Source organism: Ostrea edulis, chromosome 7 (genome assembly GCF_947568905.1).
Source record: "Ostrea edulis chromosome 7, xbOstEdul1.1, whole genome shotgun sequence".
In the NCBI taxonomy this organism is placed as follows: Eukaryota; Metazoa; Mollusca; class Bivalvia; order Ostreida; family Ostreidae; genus Ostrea; species Ostrea edulis.
In genome coordinates this window covers 69,943,556-69,961,803 of record NC_079170.1, presented here as the reverse complement: position 1 = coordinate 69,961,803, position 18,248 = coordinate 69,943,556, and the positions used below count along the sequence as shown (strand labels likewise).

Here is an 18,248-nt window from a genome sequence, read left to right as displayed (position 1 = left end):
ATGGCTAACTGTGGATTTGGGTTGAGAATTGATAGGAACAAATTTGAACTTATTTAATAGATAATCGAATTTGAAGCACTTTGCCGGTTTTACCTGTGTTTATGTCAAGATTGATCGGGAGAAGGGGTGGGTGGGAGGGAAACGGGCTGGGGAGAGAATTTTCATAGTTCTGTTGAATTCAATAAAACAATTCTGTACTCGTTTTTTGTTAGTCTATTTTTCAATTAATCATACGAAAATCATCATCATGCCTATTTTAGCGAACAAATGTAACAAATGTAAATTTATATAATAAATGGTGATGCTGGGAAAATATAATTCTGGAAATGTGTGGGTGTGTTAAAACAAGTAGGCCTATTCATATGATATCTGAACACAAGGGGCTCGTCACGAAATTTTTGTCTTATTAAATTTGACATCGTCTATTCTATATTTACACGTAAATATAGAATAGAGAGGGTCAATTCGTGACGAGCCCCTGTGGTTTGAATGAAAAATGACAAGTCATTTCTTAAAATCATATTAGTGGTGTTGCATTGGCTTATTTTTGACTGCTGATGACCCACATTGTGTTCAGTTTGGTACCAATATGTACAAAACATGAAATTATGTTAGAATTTTAAACTATTTAGATCTACTTACTTTTCCACTAATGACCATGATGACACGATTCGCGCCGGGTTCTTCTCTCAGCAGACGACAAGGAAAGATAACATTAACGTTAGTAGTGAAACTTGGATGGAATAACGGACTAAAACCCGGAATAAATGTTTTCCTACTCGGATATTCATTAAGAAAATCTTGAAACTAACTGTAAACACTAATAAAAAAAAACAAATTCACCTATAACACATCTCACAAGTAACCCCATTATTTTTACATCCTTATTTTCATTAGTTGATGACTAGGTGGTATATTATGCATTATATTGCGCAGCTATTGAACTTTCCCCACTTCCCCACTTGAACGCATGTATACATGTAGGCCTATATCAGAACTACAACCGCCTTTAAATCTCATTATTCTTCCGCATGCTCTCGAAATATATGCATATGATAAAAAAAACCTGTACATTTTCCTGCAAACAAACTGAATACTGGAATACATTTTTTTAAATGTATAATTATTTAAAACGACGAGAGCCTGTGATATTTCTTCCTATTGTTCGATCGCATGGGGCATTCACTAGGCCTATTTAATGTACAATAATTAAGATATCAAGGACGGATCCAGAGGGCAGGGGGTCCGATCCTCTTTTGAGTTGAGTTTGAGAGTTATTCAATTTTGACGAGTCTTTGAGTCAAAATAATATGAAAGGTGGTTCCCATTCAATTTTATCAACACCAGTACATGTATATCGTTTAATTCTACGATAAAAGAAAGACCACTGACAGGCCTAGGCCTATATAAATTTACGATATTTTCGTCAGATACAAGTATCACTTAATTAAAAATTATTAATGCGTTTGTGTAACATAAAAGTTTTGTTTAAGAAGTAGACAATTTTAAAGTGAAAAAGAAGTGCCAGGAAATGCTCAGAATGCAGGATTTTGCACCATTTACCGCAGAGCTCAGTTCTAGGCGGCCCCAAGGCCCCCTGCTTATTGGGAGTAAACATCAAATCGACAATTTTATTATTTCAGTCTGAAAATAAGGACTGAGTATAACGATTAAAACTACGGGAACAAGTAGTAAATCGGTGAACATTTTCATGCATAAAAACTGTCCCAATCTTGATCTCCATAAGATATTATGTACACCAGCAAAGGGTATTATGGGGTAGGGAGGAGGTTAGGAAAAGTACGTAAAAGATCACTTATATCTAATAGAAGCTATAACAATATTAGATGTTGCCCCCCCCCCCCCCCCCCCCCCTCCTTCCAGCTTGTTCTGAATACCGACTCAAGATTACCGAATATTGCCGAGCGAAAGATTAGACTGTAAGTTAAAACACCCACAAACTATTACACTGAAAATGAGAGAGAAAGAGAGGGGGGGGGTCCCTCCCCACTAAATTAATCCGCCCCAGCAGATCATGTGCATATACTCTGCTGCCCAAGGTGGTTTAAAGTGGAGGGGCACCCAAGATGATATACCGTGGCCCTTTCCGCCCAAAGGGAGATTTCATACCCCAAATTTAAAAATGGTCACTTTTGTTGAAAAAAAATTCAATACGGAAGGCGGGGGTGGGGGTGAGGTGGGGTTACAATCTTTGTAATCCCCATTCCAGATTCTCCACTGCATGCTCTATGGCATGGCTATCAATCATTGGCTGATTACCCCAAGATTCTGATTGGATGACTGCACAGGTAAGAATTACGTCATATGATTTTTCATCACAGTAGTGTGTGACGTAAATTTCCTATTCCTGTGCGTGTCGTTCGCCGTTCTATGCTGAAATTGGAGAAAATGTCAAAGGAAGTCGCGTTTTTTTTTTTGTTTTTGTTTTTTTGGAGGGGGGGGGGTGCGGATTTACCGATTTCACTACTAAATAATGACCCAGCAACCTGCTTCATGCTTCTTTTTTTCCATCAGGTTTCCCTCCGATATTGAATTCTACAATACACATGTACTAATTCTTGCTAAAATTCCACACCTTTAAGTACACGCTGCTCTTTCAAAATAAACGTTTGGAAAATTTCCTATTCACAACCTGTAAAATTTATTCATCAACATTTATTTATCAAGCAAAAATTATATTTAGCCATCCTGCAAGATACGCAAATTTATTGACATTGAATACATGTTGCTTGAAAACGAGATTTTGGGTTTGACCTCTTTTATCGGATAATCGGAAAGCTGACACACAGAACTTCATCCATCAAGAAGAAAAAATCCGCCTATACCTCGCACGAAAACGCCGGAAGAGAGAGAGAGAGGGAGAGAGAGAGAGAGGGGGGAGGAGGCAGCCAGAGAGGGAGACAGAGTATAACTTCATAAGATTTGTATAGGGCTCCCGCATCTCGTCAAAAGATTTCTATTTGATATTGGGGGGGGGGGGGGGGGGAGGGGTATCAAATTAGGATTTTATGGAGGATAATAACCCATTCAAAGACAATTCATGTATGTATGCCTACTATAACTACATAGCCTATAGAGTGTTTATACATATTCCCATTCATGCTCAAATAGGATATTTACTGCCATTTCATGTTCATTATGAGACATTTCCTCCTATGGGACATTGTATCCCATATTAAGTTTAAATATGGGAGTTAAAATCCTATGAGAGAAATTATATTTTTTTTCTCCCATGGGATTTTTGGTGGGAGTGAAAATCCTCCAAGTGGGATTAAAAATCCCATGGGATTTTTTGATTTCAGGTGAAATATCTTAAAAACTAAAATAGGCACAAGTGTAAATGTTGGTGCATGTCTTGTGGACATAAAATCCCATCTTTTTTTGTAAAGGGTTTATTTGTATCCTTAATAAAAGGGTTGGCGAAACTCCGGACTTTTGTCGTGTCCAGAGTTAAATGTCGCACTGTTATAAGATACCGGAAGTAGAAAACAGCAAAATCCTTTAGCAAGCTGTGTTCTACTTTCACATCCTCAGAACTGATTCATTGTCACGTACATATATATACATTCATTGTCACGTACATATATACACGTATATATATATATATATATATATATATATATATATATATATATATATATAAAGCACTACAATGACCAACGACACGAACAACCAGATTGTCAAATTTTCAGGACGACCCGTTCCTTCTTCCGGACAAACGAAAAGAATTACATAATGTGGCCAATATCAAGAGAGAATAATAACAAAAACCACATATAAATACATCTAGCACTACAACTACACTAATCTACACAGACTTCATGTTCATACATGTATATATATATATATATATTTATATCCCGGGAAGATACAAGTGTCTACGTGTAGAATTTTATTTCATATCTAAAAACGGAAACTATTGAAGATTTCTAATTTATAGTGAGTTGAAAACGGGAAGGAAAAATATTCTCCATGCACTCAGCATCTATCGGACTGAAGAGGGAAGTCTAGACGGGATGTACTAGACCGTGTTTTTACGTGAACTTCGCGGATCGTGGTGAAATTTTACAATATTTGAACTGTTGAGCACCCTTCAGCATACATGTAGTCTGTAAATTGATAAAGATATCAAAGCAATATACGTCTACATAGATTGTACATATGTAATCTTGATACGTTTGACAAAATTAATTGTAAAACCTATAATCTTATATGGTATGAAATATAGGTCTTTATTCAATCGCCTTCATTAGAATGATTGATTGCATATTATTTAACGTCCCACTCGAGAATTTTTCACTGAATACGAAGACGTCAAACCACCCCATACTTCATCATCTATGGAGACTTGGGAAGAGTTCATTTTCAATTGAAAGTATCGCTCCGATTTCAAAATTATTTTTCAGAATGTAAGCGAATATCAGGGTACCAGAATACAGTTATTAGATTACATTTCTGATGTTTGCATGTACCTGGAATTTCGCTCAGTTTGTTAGATTTTCTAGAGCCATTAGATATATGCAGTGGTATATATATATATATATATGGGGTTTTTTGTTTTTGTTTTTTTTTTTATAAATGTCTGAATATTTGTCATTCATTGTAAATCAATTGTATACATTGCAAGATGCACATATAAACAACATGGCCATTTACAGACAAGTTAATCCTCTTCCAGTGTGTAGTTTTCTTGGACTGCATAGTTTTATTGGACTGTGTAGTTTTCTTGGACTGTGTATTGAAAGCAGTTGATATAATCCATCGACATTAAACTAAATACTTCAAATATCTTTTTGAAAAGAGACCTAGTATACCTTCCATTTCACCTTTTTTGTCAGCAAAAAGCAATTAATATGTGTGTATATATATATATAAGGAGTTGGGCATAAAGTAGACCGTACTTATTCTGAGGCATTTAAGTAGACTTTTCTCATTTTTTTTTTTATTTGAGACATTTTGATTTACACTTTTAGTTAAATTTATTCTTTAAGGCTTCAAAAATATAAATATGGCCATCTCAACACTAAATATTGTTTCGTAATAAATATACATATTTTCTGGTCTCCTTAATATTTTGTAAATACTTTGGAGGTTTTAAGTTGACCTGTATATATTTTATGAAGATCCTCCGGGGTTTAAGAAGACCAAGTATATACCATGTATAAAGGAGACCACAAAAGTGTATATACATGCTTAAGCAGACCATTTTTTCTTTTCTGCTTATTTCCTTAATTAACTGTTGCATTTTAAGATTACATATTTATTCCTAAACAAGAGGCCCACATGCCTTATCGGGCGAGTACTAGCGAAAAAGTATCACTACTCCCAAGGGCTATGAAATTTAGAAAAAAATTCCTGTTCTAAATATCTAAGCTAAATTCTAATGTTCAGCAACAGTACAAAACAAGATGTGTTTTTCAATGCCCTCAAAAGTGCATACACTGATGAAAGGCTTTAAATAATATGTGTATTAACATTAAAATATTAGACTAATTTGGATCCATCCCAGAGTCAAAACCCTGGTTTGTAAAATTACCATTTTTTGTACATCCTTTTCTGCTATTCCTAAGCATGCATTTACATTATACAATATCAACAAACTTGCACATACATACCATATACTAAGTTTGGCCCTACCCTGGGGTCAGAACCCCTACCCTGGGGATCATGAAATTTACAATATTGGTAGATGCCTTCCTCCTCTACATCACTATGCATTTGGTTTTTCTTAAACATGTGCAGTTGTTGAGAAGATTTTTTTGAAAATTAGTCAATTTGAAAAGATTGGAATGATGGTTATCAAGAAGTTTAAAATTTCTATTGTTCACACATTTAATAACTGACCATTTTGACCCCACGGTAATACCAAACCCCTACCCAAGGGATCTTCAAATTTACAATTTTGGTAAAGGAATACCTGCTCTTTCTAAATATCCATTTAGTTTCAATGTATTATCAACAGCACTAAAGAAGATGTTATTTTTAAGTGTTTTACAGATAAACACAATATAGTAAGTTTGGCCCTGCCCTGGGGTCAAAACCACTATCCTGGGGATCATGAAATTTACAATTTTGGTTGAGGCCTCCCTGCTCGACATCACTATGCATTTAGTTTTCCATAAATATACACGGTTGTAGAAAACAACATTTTTGAAAATTGGTCAAGTTTTGGCAGTTCTTGCCCCGCCCCTAAGGCCCCAGGGATGCGGGAATCCTGACATTTACAGTTTATGTCCCCCAGATGCTTCATACCAAATTAAAAAAAGAATAGCTTTTCATTTCAAATTAAGATCTCAGAGCTTAATACCCATCTGAAACATTACATGTAAGACAGTCTCATTGTCTACTGAATTTATATAATCTCTGTTATATGATTCATTTATTTAGCATTAGCAATAAATCACAGAGAACTAAGACTTGATACACAATATTTTCATGTATATACATGAAGGAATGTATGATGAACTAAGAATTTTAAGTGAGTGACAAGCTTCTTCTACTTCCATTTGTTTCAACTTTTCATTGTCATTTGTTCAAATTGTTTTCCTTTCATTGAATAATTTTGTTCGTATTTTGAGGTACTGTTCTTTCATCGAAAATGGCATATGGATGCCAGAATATGGGCTTCCATAAAATCTCTTATTTCTTTCTTGCCTGTAAATGGAAAAGAAGAAAAATTAAAACCAATGTTTATTGCAAGCATCATTTTAGATTTCATGATAAATGTCTGATAATAAATGTGTGAAAATATACATCAAAGTTTTTTTAATTATCATTTATGCTGTTAATCTTTTCAATGTGTACCGATAAGCATAATCATCATATAAACAAATTAAGAGAGCATCATTTTTTTTACTGGCTTAGGTTAAAAAAAAATACTAAAAAGTACTCACTTAGAAGGTATCCTTTATTTTGTAATTGTCTGGCAGCACATTTAGTCTGCACATATTTTTGAAATTAATTGGTCAAACATGCAGTATCTTCTTTAGACCATTTCACTGTGGAAAAAAAACCCCAAAACTTATTTTTCACAGTTTTAACCCATAGTGTGATACATGTAATTATATTATAGTGGTGTTATTTGGACGTACTTTGCCGAAATAGTAGTCAGGTTTTGACACAAGGTGCATGAGCCGGAGTCAGGTGCAATCTGTATCAAACCCTGACTACTATTTTGGCATGGGACATTCAAATAATACCACCATTATAATTATTAAGCTGACTGTTGTACGTCGACAATTTAAGTTAAATTCTCAATCCCAAATCTGTTTGCAGACATTAATCTAAATGAAAATTTTCTTCATCATTTCTTACTAGAAGAAATTTAATGATGACTCCAATGTACCATTTGATGTTATGTTGAAAATTTGGTTATTGTTCAGTTTAAACAATTGTTAGAGAATTTTTCTTCAGATCAATGATATCAGTCTTGGAATTCCCCCTCTAAATTTTTGACAATATTGTATGAAAACTACATTTATATGCTTCACAAGATGTGTTTGTGAAACACAAATGCCCCCGATAATGGCCAATTCCAAAGATGGCCAAGCTAGGTCACAAGGACAAATATCTTAGTACCAGTAGAAAGATCTTGTCACAAGAAATGTTCATGTGCAATATGAAAGCTCTAATATTTACCATTTAGAAGTTATGACCAATGTCAATTTTTTAAAAAGTAGGTCAAATGTCAAGGTCAAAATGATTAGTACCAATGGAAAGGTCTTCTCACACAGAATACTCATGTGAAATACCAAAGTTCTATCACTTACAGTTCAAAAGTTACCGGGCATTAGCAAGGTTAAAGTTTTCCAAAAGTATGTCAAACTCCAAGGTCAAGGTCACAGGGTCAAAAATGTTAGTACCCACGGAAAGGTCTTGTCATAAGGAATACTCATGTGAAATATCAAAGCTCTAGCACTTACTGTTCAAAAGTTATTAACAAGGTTAAAAGTTTCAGACAGAATTACAGAATGACAGAGAGGATAAAAACAATATGCCCCTCGATCTTCAATCTCAGGGGCATAGAAATATATTCCTTAATGTAAAGGTGTTTGTGGCATAATGTTGGACTGATGTTTTCAGGAATGGAAATTTGATCCCTAACATGTTCAGCAAAGTTTCAGACAGAATGACAGACAGGACCAAAACAACATGCCTCCAATCTTAGATCCCTGGACTCGGGGGGGGGGGGGGGGGGGGGGGGGGGGGAAATTAAACAATACAATAGAAAAATCCTTTAAAACAAAAATACAGTCAAGCTTAGTTATCTCAAACTCAATAAAAAAACTTTGAGATATCCAAGGTTTTGATATATCGATAGTAAAATACAGAGAAAAGTTTTTAAAGTGACAGGGACTATATTTAACATAGATTTAGAAATATCAATAAGAATTATGATGAAAAAATACTTTTTTCGCAAATGAAAAATAGACCAGTCAGTATAATCCCTCCAAGAAAAGGAGGCAGATCCTGTTAACCTGACCAACAGTGACTAAGCAGCCACAAAATTGCTTTACTATATACAGTTATACATTCAATATAATTATGACTGTAGTACTTAATTATGAAATACATATTTCATTGAGAAAAAATCACTTGATGAAAAATTTACTTGATCTATCTCTCATTGCATACCAACTGTGCCAAATTTTAGGGTTTGCTCGGGGCATGAACCCAAAATCTTCCGATCATGAAGCAGCCAACTCTACCCACTGTGCTACCATATCCTTCTACCCATTAAACTTTTTTAAACATATTTTTGAAAAGCACGAGTTTCAATTTCTCTGATATTTTGGTTTGAACAACTTTTATTCAATAGTATTAATTTTAACTGATATGATTTGAGTCAAATAAAAGCTACACAATATTTTTTTTATGGTTACTGTCACAATATTTGATCCCCGGCTGTACAATACCCTTGTGGAGCATCTATTAGTGTATGGAGTGTCACAAGATATATATTCATTGGTGAAACTATAACTACATCTAGTTTCCCCAATACATTTAATTTATCCTTTGTCCAGAGTTTACTTACATTTTTCTTTTTCGAAACTGGATCTGTCTTTACAGCATCTCCTTGGTGTCTACTAAGAAAATTACTGAAATTAGCCAAGCTATGGTTGGACAAGTACACATTCAAAAATGAATTTTTATTCATTTACAATCCCAAAAAAATTCTATTTTCTTTCTTTTTTCTTTTGGTAAAGACGGGTATAAAAGAGACTGTCTGCTCTAGTTGAAGAGAATCAACAGCACCTTTTAAACATTAATTGATACTACCTTAACATGATTATGTACAATATACTTATGCCTGTTATTATATCAAAACTGCAACTGTGTTTTCAATTGTGCTGTTCAATCAGACTTAGTTTTAATTTGATTCTACATTCAAGTATAGCATACATGTACATGCTGTTAAAATCTGTAAACTAGCTGTTCTGAAGATGTCAAAGATACTAAAAATAGAAATTTCAAGGTTGAATGACACTAAATGACTGAGTTATACGACGAACAGCACAGTAAATATATACTCTCAAGATTATTCTGATGGTCAAATAAAAAAAAAACCTACCAATCTCAGAAAAAACAGAATCATTAGTCAAGTCCGACATGCAATCAGTTATACCACCCAGTATGGTAGCATCTGCAAACAAAAATTGTTGACGGCATAAAAAGGAAAACTAAAACCATGTATTCATGAATTTATTATATGTATATTATTGTAGCGGTCAGCCAGGTTCGATCGCCAGTGGCTAGATAGCTTAGTTGGTAGAGCACCTGACTAGTCGAGATTCAGGGGGCCCAGGTTCGAATCCCGGTCTGGTCTGTTGCATTTTCTCTCTTCCTGTTACATTAATATCATTGGAGATGAATATGTCACAGGGACAATGCGATAAAACTCAAAAATCCCTGGGTGACTTCCTTCTACTTAGGTCAACATCATTTGTATAAGATATGAACGAGTTGCAAAGCGAACAAACTATTATAGCATCGTATCTAAAGGTTTGATGGTCAATTGTCAGACAAAGTGATATAACCTCAACTTCTTCCTATGACCTATATGGGTTATGACATCACAGAATTATTCTTTTTGCAGACAGACAGGCAGACTTACAAATGGGTGAAAGAACAGACAGATAATGCGGTTACTGCAGTAATTTGGCATTTCACAGAAGGCCATAATTAAAACTATAAATATTTTAAAGTATTATAATGTTCAGGGATAATATGTCTGCTCTTTATCTCCTATAGCAACCAGTACTTTGATACAGTCATTAAGGAGACTGTCAATAAATGGGCATAAGGTAGACCACAAAAAAGGTGAATACTGAAGTGTATATTGGGTATTTCTATCAATCTAATGAGTATAATACCCCTAAAAGGCCACACTGAGAAGAAAATAATTTAACAATTTCCAATTAAAATCAATTTGCATTTAAAATATTAAGCAATTGATAACCTTTCCCCAGTTCCTTCTCTATGGCCTTGTCAGAATCTACATGAACTACCTGAAAGACAAAACACAATGCTATGAAACTCAGATAGCTCAATTGAAGTCCCAGTCATACATGTATGTCCCCTGGTCAAAACTAATCTTTGAGAGAAATATGAACACCCGATCGTTTTCTATTAGAATATTATAGACCTATCATGAATTTTGAAATTTTCTGCTAGTAACCTTAAACTTGTTCTTATGATATGGGTCAAGGTCATGATACACCCTTAGGTCCTAAAAAATCTTAAAACAATGTATGAGCTTCCAATGATTCTCAACTTAAAGTTATTGATCCAAAAATAATTTTGTTAATACTTTTCAACTATTGAACTTGAAGGAATGACCTTGAGCAAGGTTATAACACACCCACAGCTCATCTTTATACTAAGTATGAGCTTCCAGTGGTTCTCCATTACAAAGTTTACATTGTTCCAAATTATTAAACAGTATTATCTCTAGTTCTCACATTTTTAAGTTGTCAATGTCAGATAATAGGTTGACTACAACATGTCTTGCAATATTAAGACTGATCTGCACAAATCAAAAGAAAGCAACAAAAACAAAAACCAAAAAAAAAACCAAGTGAATTTGTACATTTCATCCTATAAGTATTGTTAAGGTGGCTCACTACACCTTGAAATAGTTTCTCAAATCAGTATGAATTGATTTAATCACAAAAGATATGATGATGTATAATAAGTATATATGCCAAAACAGCAGAAAATATGCAAATTTGGATAAAAACATGATTTTCAAAAAAATTATTTCAACACATACGAACAAAAGACTCTAGCAGATTTGAACTCAAGATCTGCGGTTCACCAGCACAATGCTTTAACCACCGAGCTATGATAATAGACAAACGAATTGATCGATACAAATAAATTTACAAAACATTTAAACTGCCATCTTGTGAGTAGTGTAATAAATAGTATAAGCTTTAGTGTAGAGAGCTACCTTAAGTCAGGAGCTGAATTGGGATTTTTAGTGTCAAAATTAGGAAAAAATCAACATTTTAGTGCATTGGGAATGGTACCATTTATTGGTACATGTACTAATAAGTTACATGAAAAAACAATCAAATATCACATATTTAACAAGAGGCCCATGGACCACATCGCTCACCTGAGTCATCTTGTCCCATTTTCGAAGATTTTCCCTCCATACTTTGATCCTATTGTGCCCCAAACTTACCCCGGGGAACATCATTTTTACAAACTTGAATCTGCACTATGTCAGAAAGCTTTCATATAAATGTCAACATTCATAGTGCAGTGGTTCTTGAGAAGAAGATTTTTAATGATTTTCCCTATATACTTTGATCCCCTATTGTGGCCCCATCCTACCCCTGGGGCCATGGTTTTAACAAACTTGAACCTGCACAATGTCAGAAAGCTTTCATATGAATTTCTACTTTCCTGGCAAAGTGGTGCTTATATAGGGAATTTTTTTCCCCATGTATACTTGCACATAAAACTTTGATCCCCTATTTGTGGCCCAATCCTACCCCCAGGGCCATGATTTTTACAAACTTGAATCTGCACTATGTCAGGAAGCTTTTATGTAAATTCCTACTTTCCTGGCCCAGTGGTTCTTGAGAAGATCTTGAAAGATTTTCCCTATATATTTGCGAGGTCAAACATGTCAAGTGAAAGCAACATCTAAAATTTGATATTGGTCAGTAGGGTATATAGGTAACGTACGGTATATTGATTTGATATCGAGTTAGTTTGTCATGTTGGGGGGGGGGGGGGGGGGGGGGGGGGGGGGGGCATATTAAAATGTCATGGCAGTAGGCAGCATAATGGTTTTAAAAAGTATTCTTCTGGACCCTGGTATATTTGTTTCTAATCTTAATTTTGTCAGCTCATGTCATAAAGATATTTATTATTGACTCTTTTTACATGTACCATATAGTTCCTGACCCTCATGACTGTAGAAGAATAATCTCAGTTTTCATTCTTTCCTCTGCCACTGCCTTTGTTATCTTCTCCCCAGCATACTAGAGGACAAAATCTCATCTTGCATGTGCTGTAGTACTAAACACACCAGACCCTGTATAAAAATTAATATAGAAATGCAATTTCCACAGTAGGTTCAATACTAAGGCACAAAAATTTTGTGATACAGTACACTTAGATTATGCCGAGTGCAAATGTATACAGTTGTATTTCCTTAACCTTCTTTTTTTTTCTATGTGTATCATTTTATTTTTTAAACATGAAAAATGATGCTTTGTGCATTATTTCATAATGCTACAGCTACATTGTATAAAAATCAATATTTAAAAGAATTAACGAATTTAAAACTTTGTATTTTATAAACTGTTACATTCCTTTATGTTCTTCTGTTTATATTCCTCAATATACAGTCAGTGTAAGCGACATAATAACAAAAAGAACTAGAATTTTTGTCGTTAAAACAAAAACAAAGGGCTTTTCGACAAGAAAAATCAAGAAATTTACATTATATCCAAATACAGTATCCAAAAACATTGACAAAAGTTGGAAAACTCTATAGCCCTATGATGGTGAATATCTACCTGGAGATTGAGTAAGTTGTATGCACGGTGAAAGAGAGATAACTCAATACACACGCTATGACAATTTTAAGATGAAAATCTCCATGTACAAATTCAAGGATTAATTGAAACGGAAGTACTGAAGATATTCAATTGAAACTGGGAAGACCGATTGTATTTATCATTATTAACAGTACTATGTATCTGTAATAAATCATGATTCTTATTTCTAGTTTTCATAAACCTCATTCCCCTTAATTTTAAGGGCCTTGTATCTCGGAAATGACTGGGAACGGAAGTAGGTCACCACTAACGTTTTTGTTTATCAAGACAAAATGAATCTAACTGAAAAGTTTCATTGATTTCTATTGACCAATAGGAAGGTTTTAGGACTTTTTCTAAAATCAAGTCTAATTCACCGTCGTGCTTTTGACACCGGAAGTGAAAAAAACCGGAAGTACTTCAATGTTGAATAAAACTTAATATGCCTTCCATGGACGAAGCATATCTTTTTGAAATAGCAAGAGAGATAACTCTTAAGAACTTTTATTTGAAAGTACCAATTTTTAAAGTCTTATAAGTCCCTTAACGAGTCAAAATAGTGACCAACAGACCCATATTTTTAGATTGCCCTTTTATTGCTTGATTCAAATCACGAAACAGTTTGGAAATCCGATTCCGAATAAAAAAGTTACCGTTCAAAGACTGTTTCTGACTCTGATCCTTACAGTTCCCTAATTCCTTTTAGGATTTATTCCAAACCTTTTTCCTCTGTGAGGCATACCTATAGCATTATTCAAGTAAGATATAACAAGGACTGCTAGAGAGCTTTTGGAGAAAACGTGGCACGCGTATTTTTTATTTAACATTGGAAGCCCTATAGGGAAATTTTAAGAATTCATAGAACCGGAAGTACTCAAGATATATCAATGAAACTTCTATGATAATTAGAACTTAACACGTTTTGACAATACCTAATAATATTTTTGAAAATAACAAGGGAGGTAACTCCTAAGAATTTTTTTTTGAAAGTAACGAATTTTATGCTTCAAAAAGTCCCTTAAAGGCTCATAGTACTGACCCACAGATCCATGTTTTTAGATAGTACTTTTGTCATTTTATTTAAATCACGAAACGATTTGGAAATCCGATGTCAAATAAAAAAGTTACAATTCAAAAACTGTTTCCTACTCTGACCCCTACAGTTCCCTAATCCCTTTTATGATTCATTCCAAAACTTTTTCCTCTGTGAGGCATACTTATGGCATTATTCACGTAAAATATCACAAGGTTTGCATAAGAACTTTTTGAGAAAACGTGGCACGCATATTCTTTATTTAACATTGAAACCTCCATAGGGAAATTCAAGGATTCATAGAACCTGAAGTACTTAAGATATTTCAATGAAACTTCGATGATAATTAGAACTCAACACGTTTCAACAACACCTAACAAGGTTTTTGAAAATAACAAGGGAGATAACTCCTAAGAACTATTATTTAAAAGTAACAAATTTGGAGCTTTAGAAAGTCACTTAAGGGGTCAAAATAATGACCCATGGACCATGTTTTTAGATTGCCCTTTCATTGCTTGATTCAAATCACGAAACAATTTGGAAATCCGATGTCGAATAAAAAAGTTACTGTTCAAAGACTGTTTTCTGCTCTGACCCCTACAGTTCCCCAATCCCTTTTAGGATTCATTCTAAAACCTTTTCCTCTGTGAGGCATACCTATAGCATTATTCAGATAAAATATAACAATGGATTCTTAACCACTTTTTGAGAAAACGTGGCACGCGTATTTTTTATTTAACATGGAAGGTCCCATAGGGAAATATTCAAAGATTCATAGAACCGGAAGTACTTAATATATTTCAATGAAACTTGGCACACATGTTTTATTTATCCCTAGTAATGATATGATTTAACAAGGTTTCTGAAATGTCAAGAGAGATAATTCTTAAGGACTTTTTTTAAAAGTAGCATATTTTAAGCTCCAAAAACTCCCTTAAGGGGTCAAAATTGAGACCCACGGCTGCAGATTTTTAGATTGCCCTTCTATTGTTGAATTCAAATTATGAAACAATTTGGAAATTCAAAGCCAAAAAAAAAAGTTATAGTTGAAAGACTGATCGTTGCATTGATCCCTACAGATTCCTAATCCCTTATAGGATTCATTCCAAAATCCTTTCCTCTGTGCGGCATGGTATAAACATATCTTGGGTAAAGTATCACAAGGATTGCTTGAGAGGTTTTTGAGAAAACGTAGCAGGTGTTTTGATTTTTTTAACATTGAAACTCTCATAGAGAAATTCAAAGAGTCATAGAACCGGAAGTACTCAACATCATTCATTGATACTTCGCAAACCTGTTCAGTATATCATTGTTAACAATATGGAACACCTTCAATAATTTTTGAAATTTATTTGCAGTTTTTCAAACTGACACCTCCCTTTTCATAATCTTGGGACCTTAATATCTCGAAAACGACAGGAGATGGAAGTTTGAGCTCGTAACGACTATTGTTGCTCAAAGTGTAATGAATCTAAATCTAATGTTTCGTTATACTGTGATTAAAAGTTTTAAAGATATGGGGTCCCAATGAAAAACGCTTTTCATCCTTGTAGAAACCGGAAGTAAAGGATCCGGAACTCCAAAAGCTTATTTGCATCACACCGTAATTTTATCTACACAAATTTTATAAAGCTTCATCCTTAGTAACCACCGTTTTCTTGAAAACACTGACAGAAATCTGTCGAGAATAAAAAGAATAATAAAAAAACACAATAACAATAGGTCTTTCCGACGAAAGTTGAAAAGCCCTAATAAGAAACATCTCATGTTTGAGTTACAACAGGAAAGAAAATAGTACCTTTAGGTTAGTCTGATAATTATATACTTGATATCAAAATGTCCTTGTCTATATGCCTGCTTCGCAAAAAACTTTAGCCTCAGAATCTGGTGACATCCTTCTTTTCTAAATAAAACATTACAATGTCAATAAATATATATGTTTGTGTGTATGTCATTTTCATAAAAAAAAATTCCCATTGTACAGTTTATCAAATTTTCTTCCATGGCACAGTTTTAAATTATACTGTAAGGTCAGAATGTTTGCTGCAGGGGTCAACATTAACGTTTATCCGCTTGTCCGGTACCAGTGGATATGCATTTCGGACAAGTGAGTATTGATGGGCACTTGTCTGATTGGACAAGTGCTTTTTTAAGTAAAGAAGTCTCCAAACAATTTGGTGAAAAGTTTATCGGTAGTTCAGAGTCAGAAATAATGCATGAAAAATGAACTTCAATCCCGATATCAATCGCTATGTAAGCTAGCTGAGTCACACTCGATCGGGATTGATGTTCACTTATTGCGTACTATTTTCAATCATCCATGGATCTTAGACGAAGTCATTGATTCAAGATAGGAAGTCTAGATAAAGTTTTGTTTTATGTGTTTGTTGTTTTTATCAAAAGAATAAGATCAAAAATCAATCAAGCAGGTATAACAATGGACTAATATCTTAAGTAAATTAAATACAGTTTTCAAGTTGACAATATTAGATCATTTTTGAATTTTTTTTCGGACAAGTGAAGTTGAAGTTCGGACAAGTAAATATCTTTGTCCCTTGTCCGAATGGACATTTAGTAGGAAAAAAAGTTAATGTTGAGCCCTGTGCTGACCATTCATTTCTCTAATATATTTACTCTGTATAACACTTTGCATATACAGTGAATGTACTTCTTAATCTTCTGTAAATCATTTTTTAAAAATATATACAGTACATTCATAGATAACAAGGATAAGAGCAGCATGGTTGAAACATGATGCTTAAATAAAAATTGGCAGGCCCAACTTTGCCAAAAACATAGTCAAAATTCTAGCTCAAATATTCTTTATCTTGCCCACATTTAAGGGCTGTCAGGTTCTTAAATATGACTAAAAACTTTGATTCAAGAACTTTTCAATTCCGCTTTTAAAAAAAAAAAAATTATTTTCATGGATTTATTCAGTCTTAAATCAAAAGATGGCAAGGAAATCAAAGTGTGATTACACCTGATCTTCTTAAATTAAAGACATAGTTGAAGACAAAACCATCACTGTAGAGTGTAAGATGTCTGTTACAACTAAAACATTCAACTGGAATCACTTCATCCAAGGTAAAACACTTTTTCAGCATAGAGTGCTATGACTAGAAATCTTATTTCTAGACCAGAGCCCTAGTGTAAGCATATGTCAGTATGAAGAAAGGTAGTTCTAAAGAACTGTATTTGAAGAGGACCATTTTGTATTCAGGTATTGAAATCAGATTGAGTCGGACAGCTAGACAGATGGATGGACAGAAAGGCTGATCACTAAAGGGCCTAATCATTATCGCAATTCACCTTTGAATTAGAACGCTTTACCCGATATAGTATTGCATTGTGTGACGACACAATTGAATGAGACGATTGAACAATTTGAATGACATGTTTGATGTAATACAACAAGAGTTTTCATTGGTCGATTACAGCCCTCCCACTTTCTCGAGCGGATTCAGTGTAGCTGGAGAACTGTACATACTAGCTCTCTGAAAAGATCCACCTCTTATAAAAACCTTCGATTTACGGGTCACATAAAGCTGCGGACGGTTGAGGCCTGAAATCAGTGTATTCTTGTGTTGCTGTCTCATAAACTCAATATAAAAAAATCTTAACATATTTTCCTACTATATACTTGTGTCCAAACATACCTTCAAATATTCATTAAAGCCAAACACCACCCGAAAACTCGCAGCTTCAAATGATTTCGTTTGTTGACGTAGCCATGTTAGGTAGTCGGTCAATTCGAACTCTTGCTATTGGTATCTATTCATAAAATCGGTTGTATGTTATGTATTTGCTCTTCATTTATTATCAACACGAATAATTAATAGAAATTAAAACATTTTTGTACCACTTTTTGTAAATGTAAAATATTGCTCTAGATGAACGAAAATGCTACATAAGGACATTAGATGGAGACCGGCCGGCGCGACCGCTCATGACTAATGAAAGCCGCACTGCCGTGAGTTTAGCTATTTGAATAATTATCATTTAATAGGACTGGGGTGGTATATTATTTAAACAATTTAGCTAAAATATTTGTGGGGTATTAGTACACATCTAGATGCTATTGTGCCAATATGGAAATGAACCGGGATTCGAATTGACTGGCTACCTAACATGGC

General features: G+C 34.2%; 1 protein-coding gene across 2 annotated transcripts in view; it reads right to left on the bottom strand.

Annotated features, from left to right (window-relative positions):
• LOC125653992 (uncharacterized) overlaps positions 1–18,248 on the bottom strand; it is a 71,757-nt gene that overhangs the window by 27,938 nt on the left and 25,571 nt on the right. Inside the window, exon 1 of one of the 2 annotated variants that reach the window (XM_048883707.2) lies at positions 643–1,013. The exons of the other annotated variant lie outside the window; for it this stretch is intronic. Within the exon in view, the coding sequence (XP_048739664.2) occupies positions 643–660 (18 nt within the window). The 5' untranslated portion in view covers positions 661–1,013. Of the gene's footprint in view, positions 1–642; positions 1,014–18,248 lie in introns of those variants that run through there. 2 annotated transcript variants of the gene reach the window in all.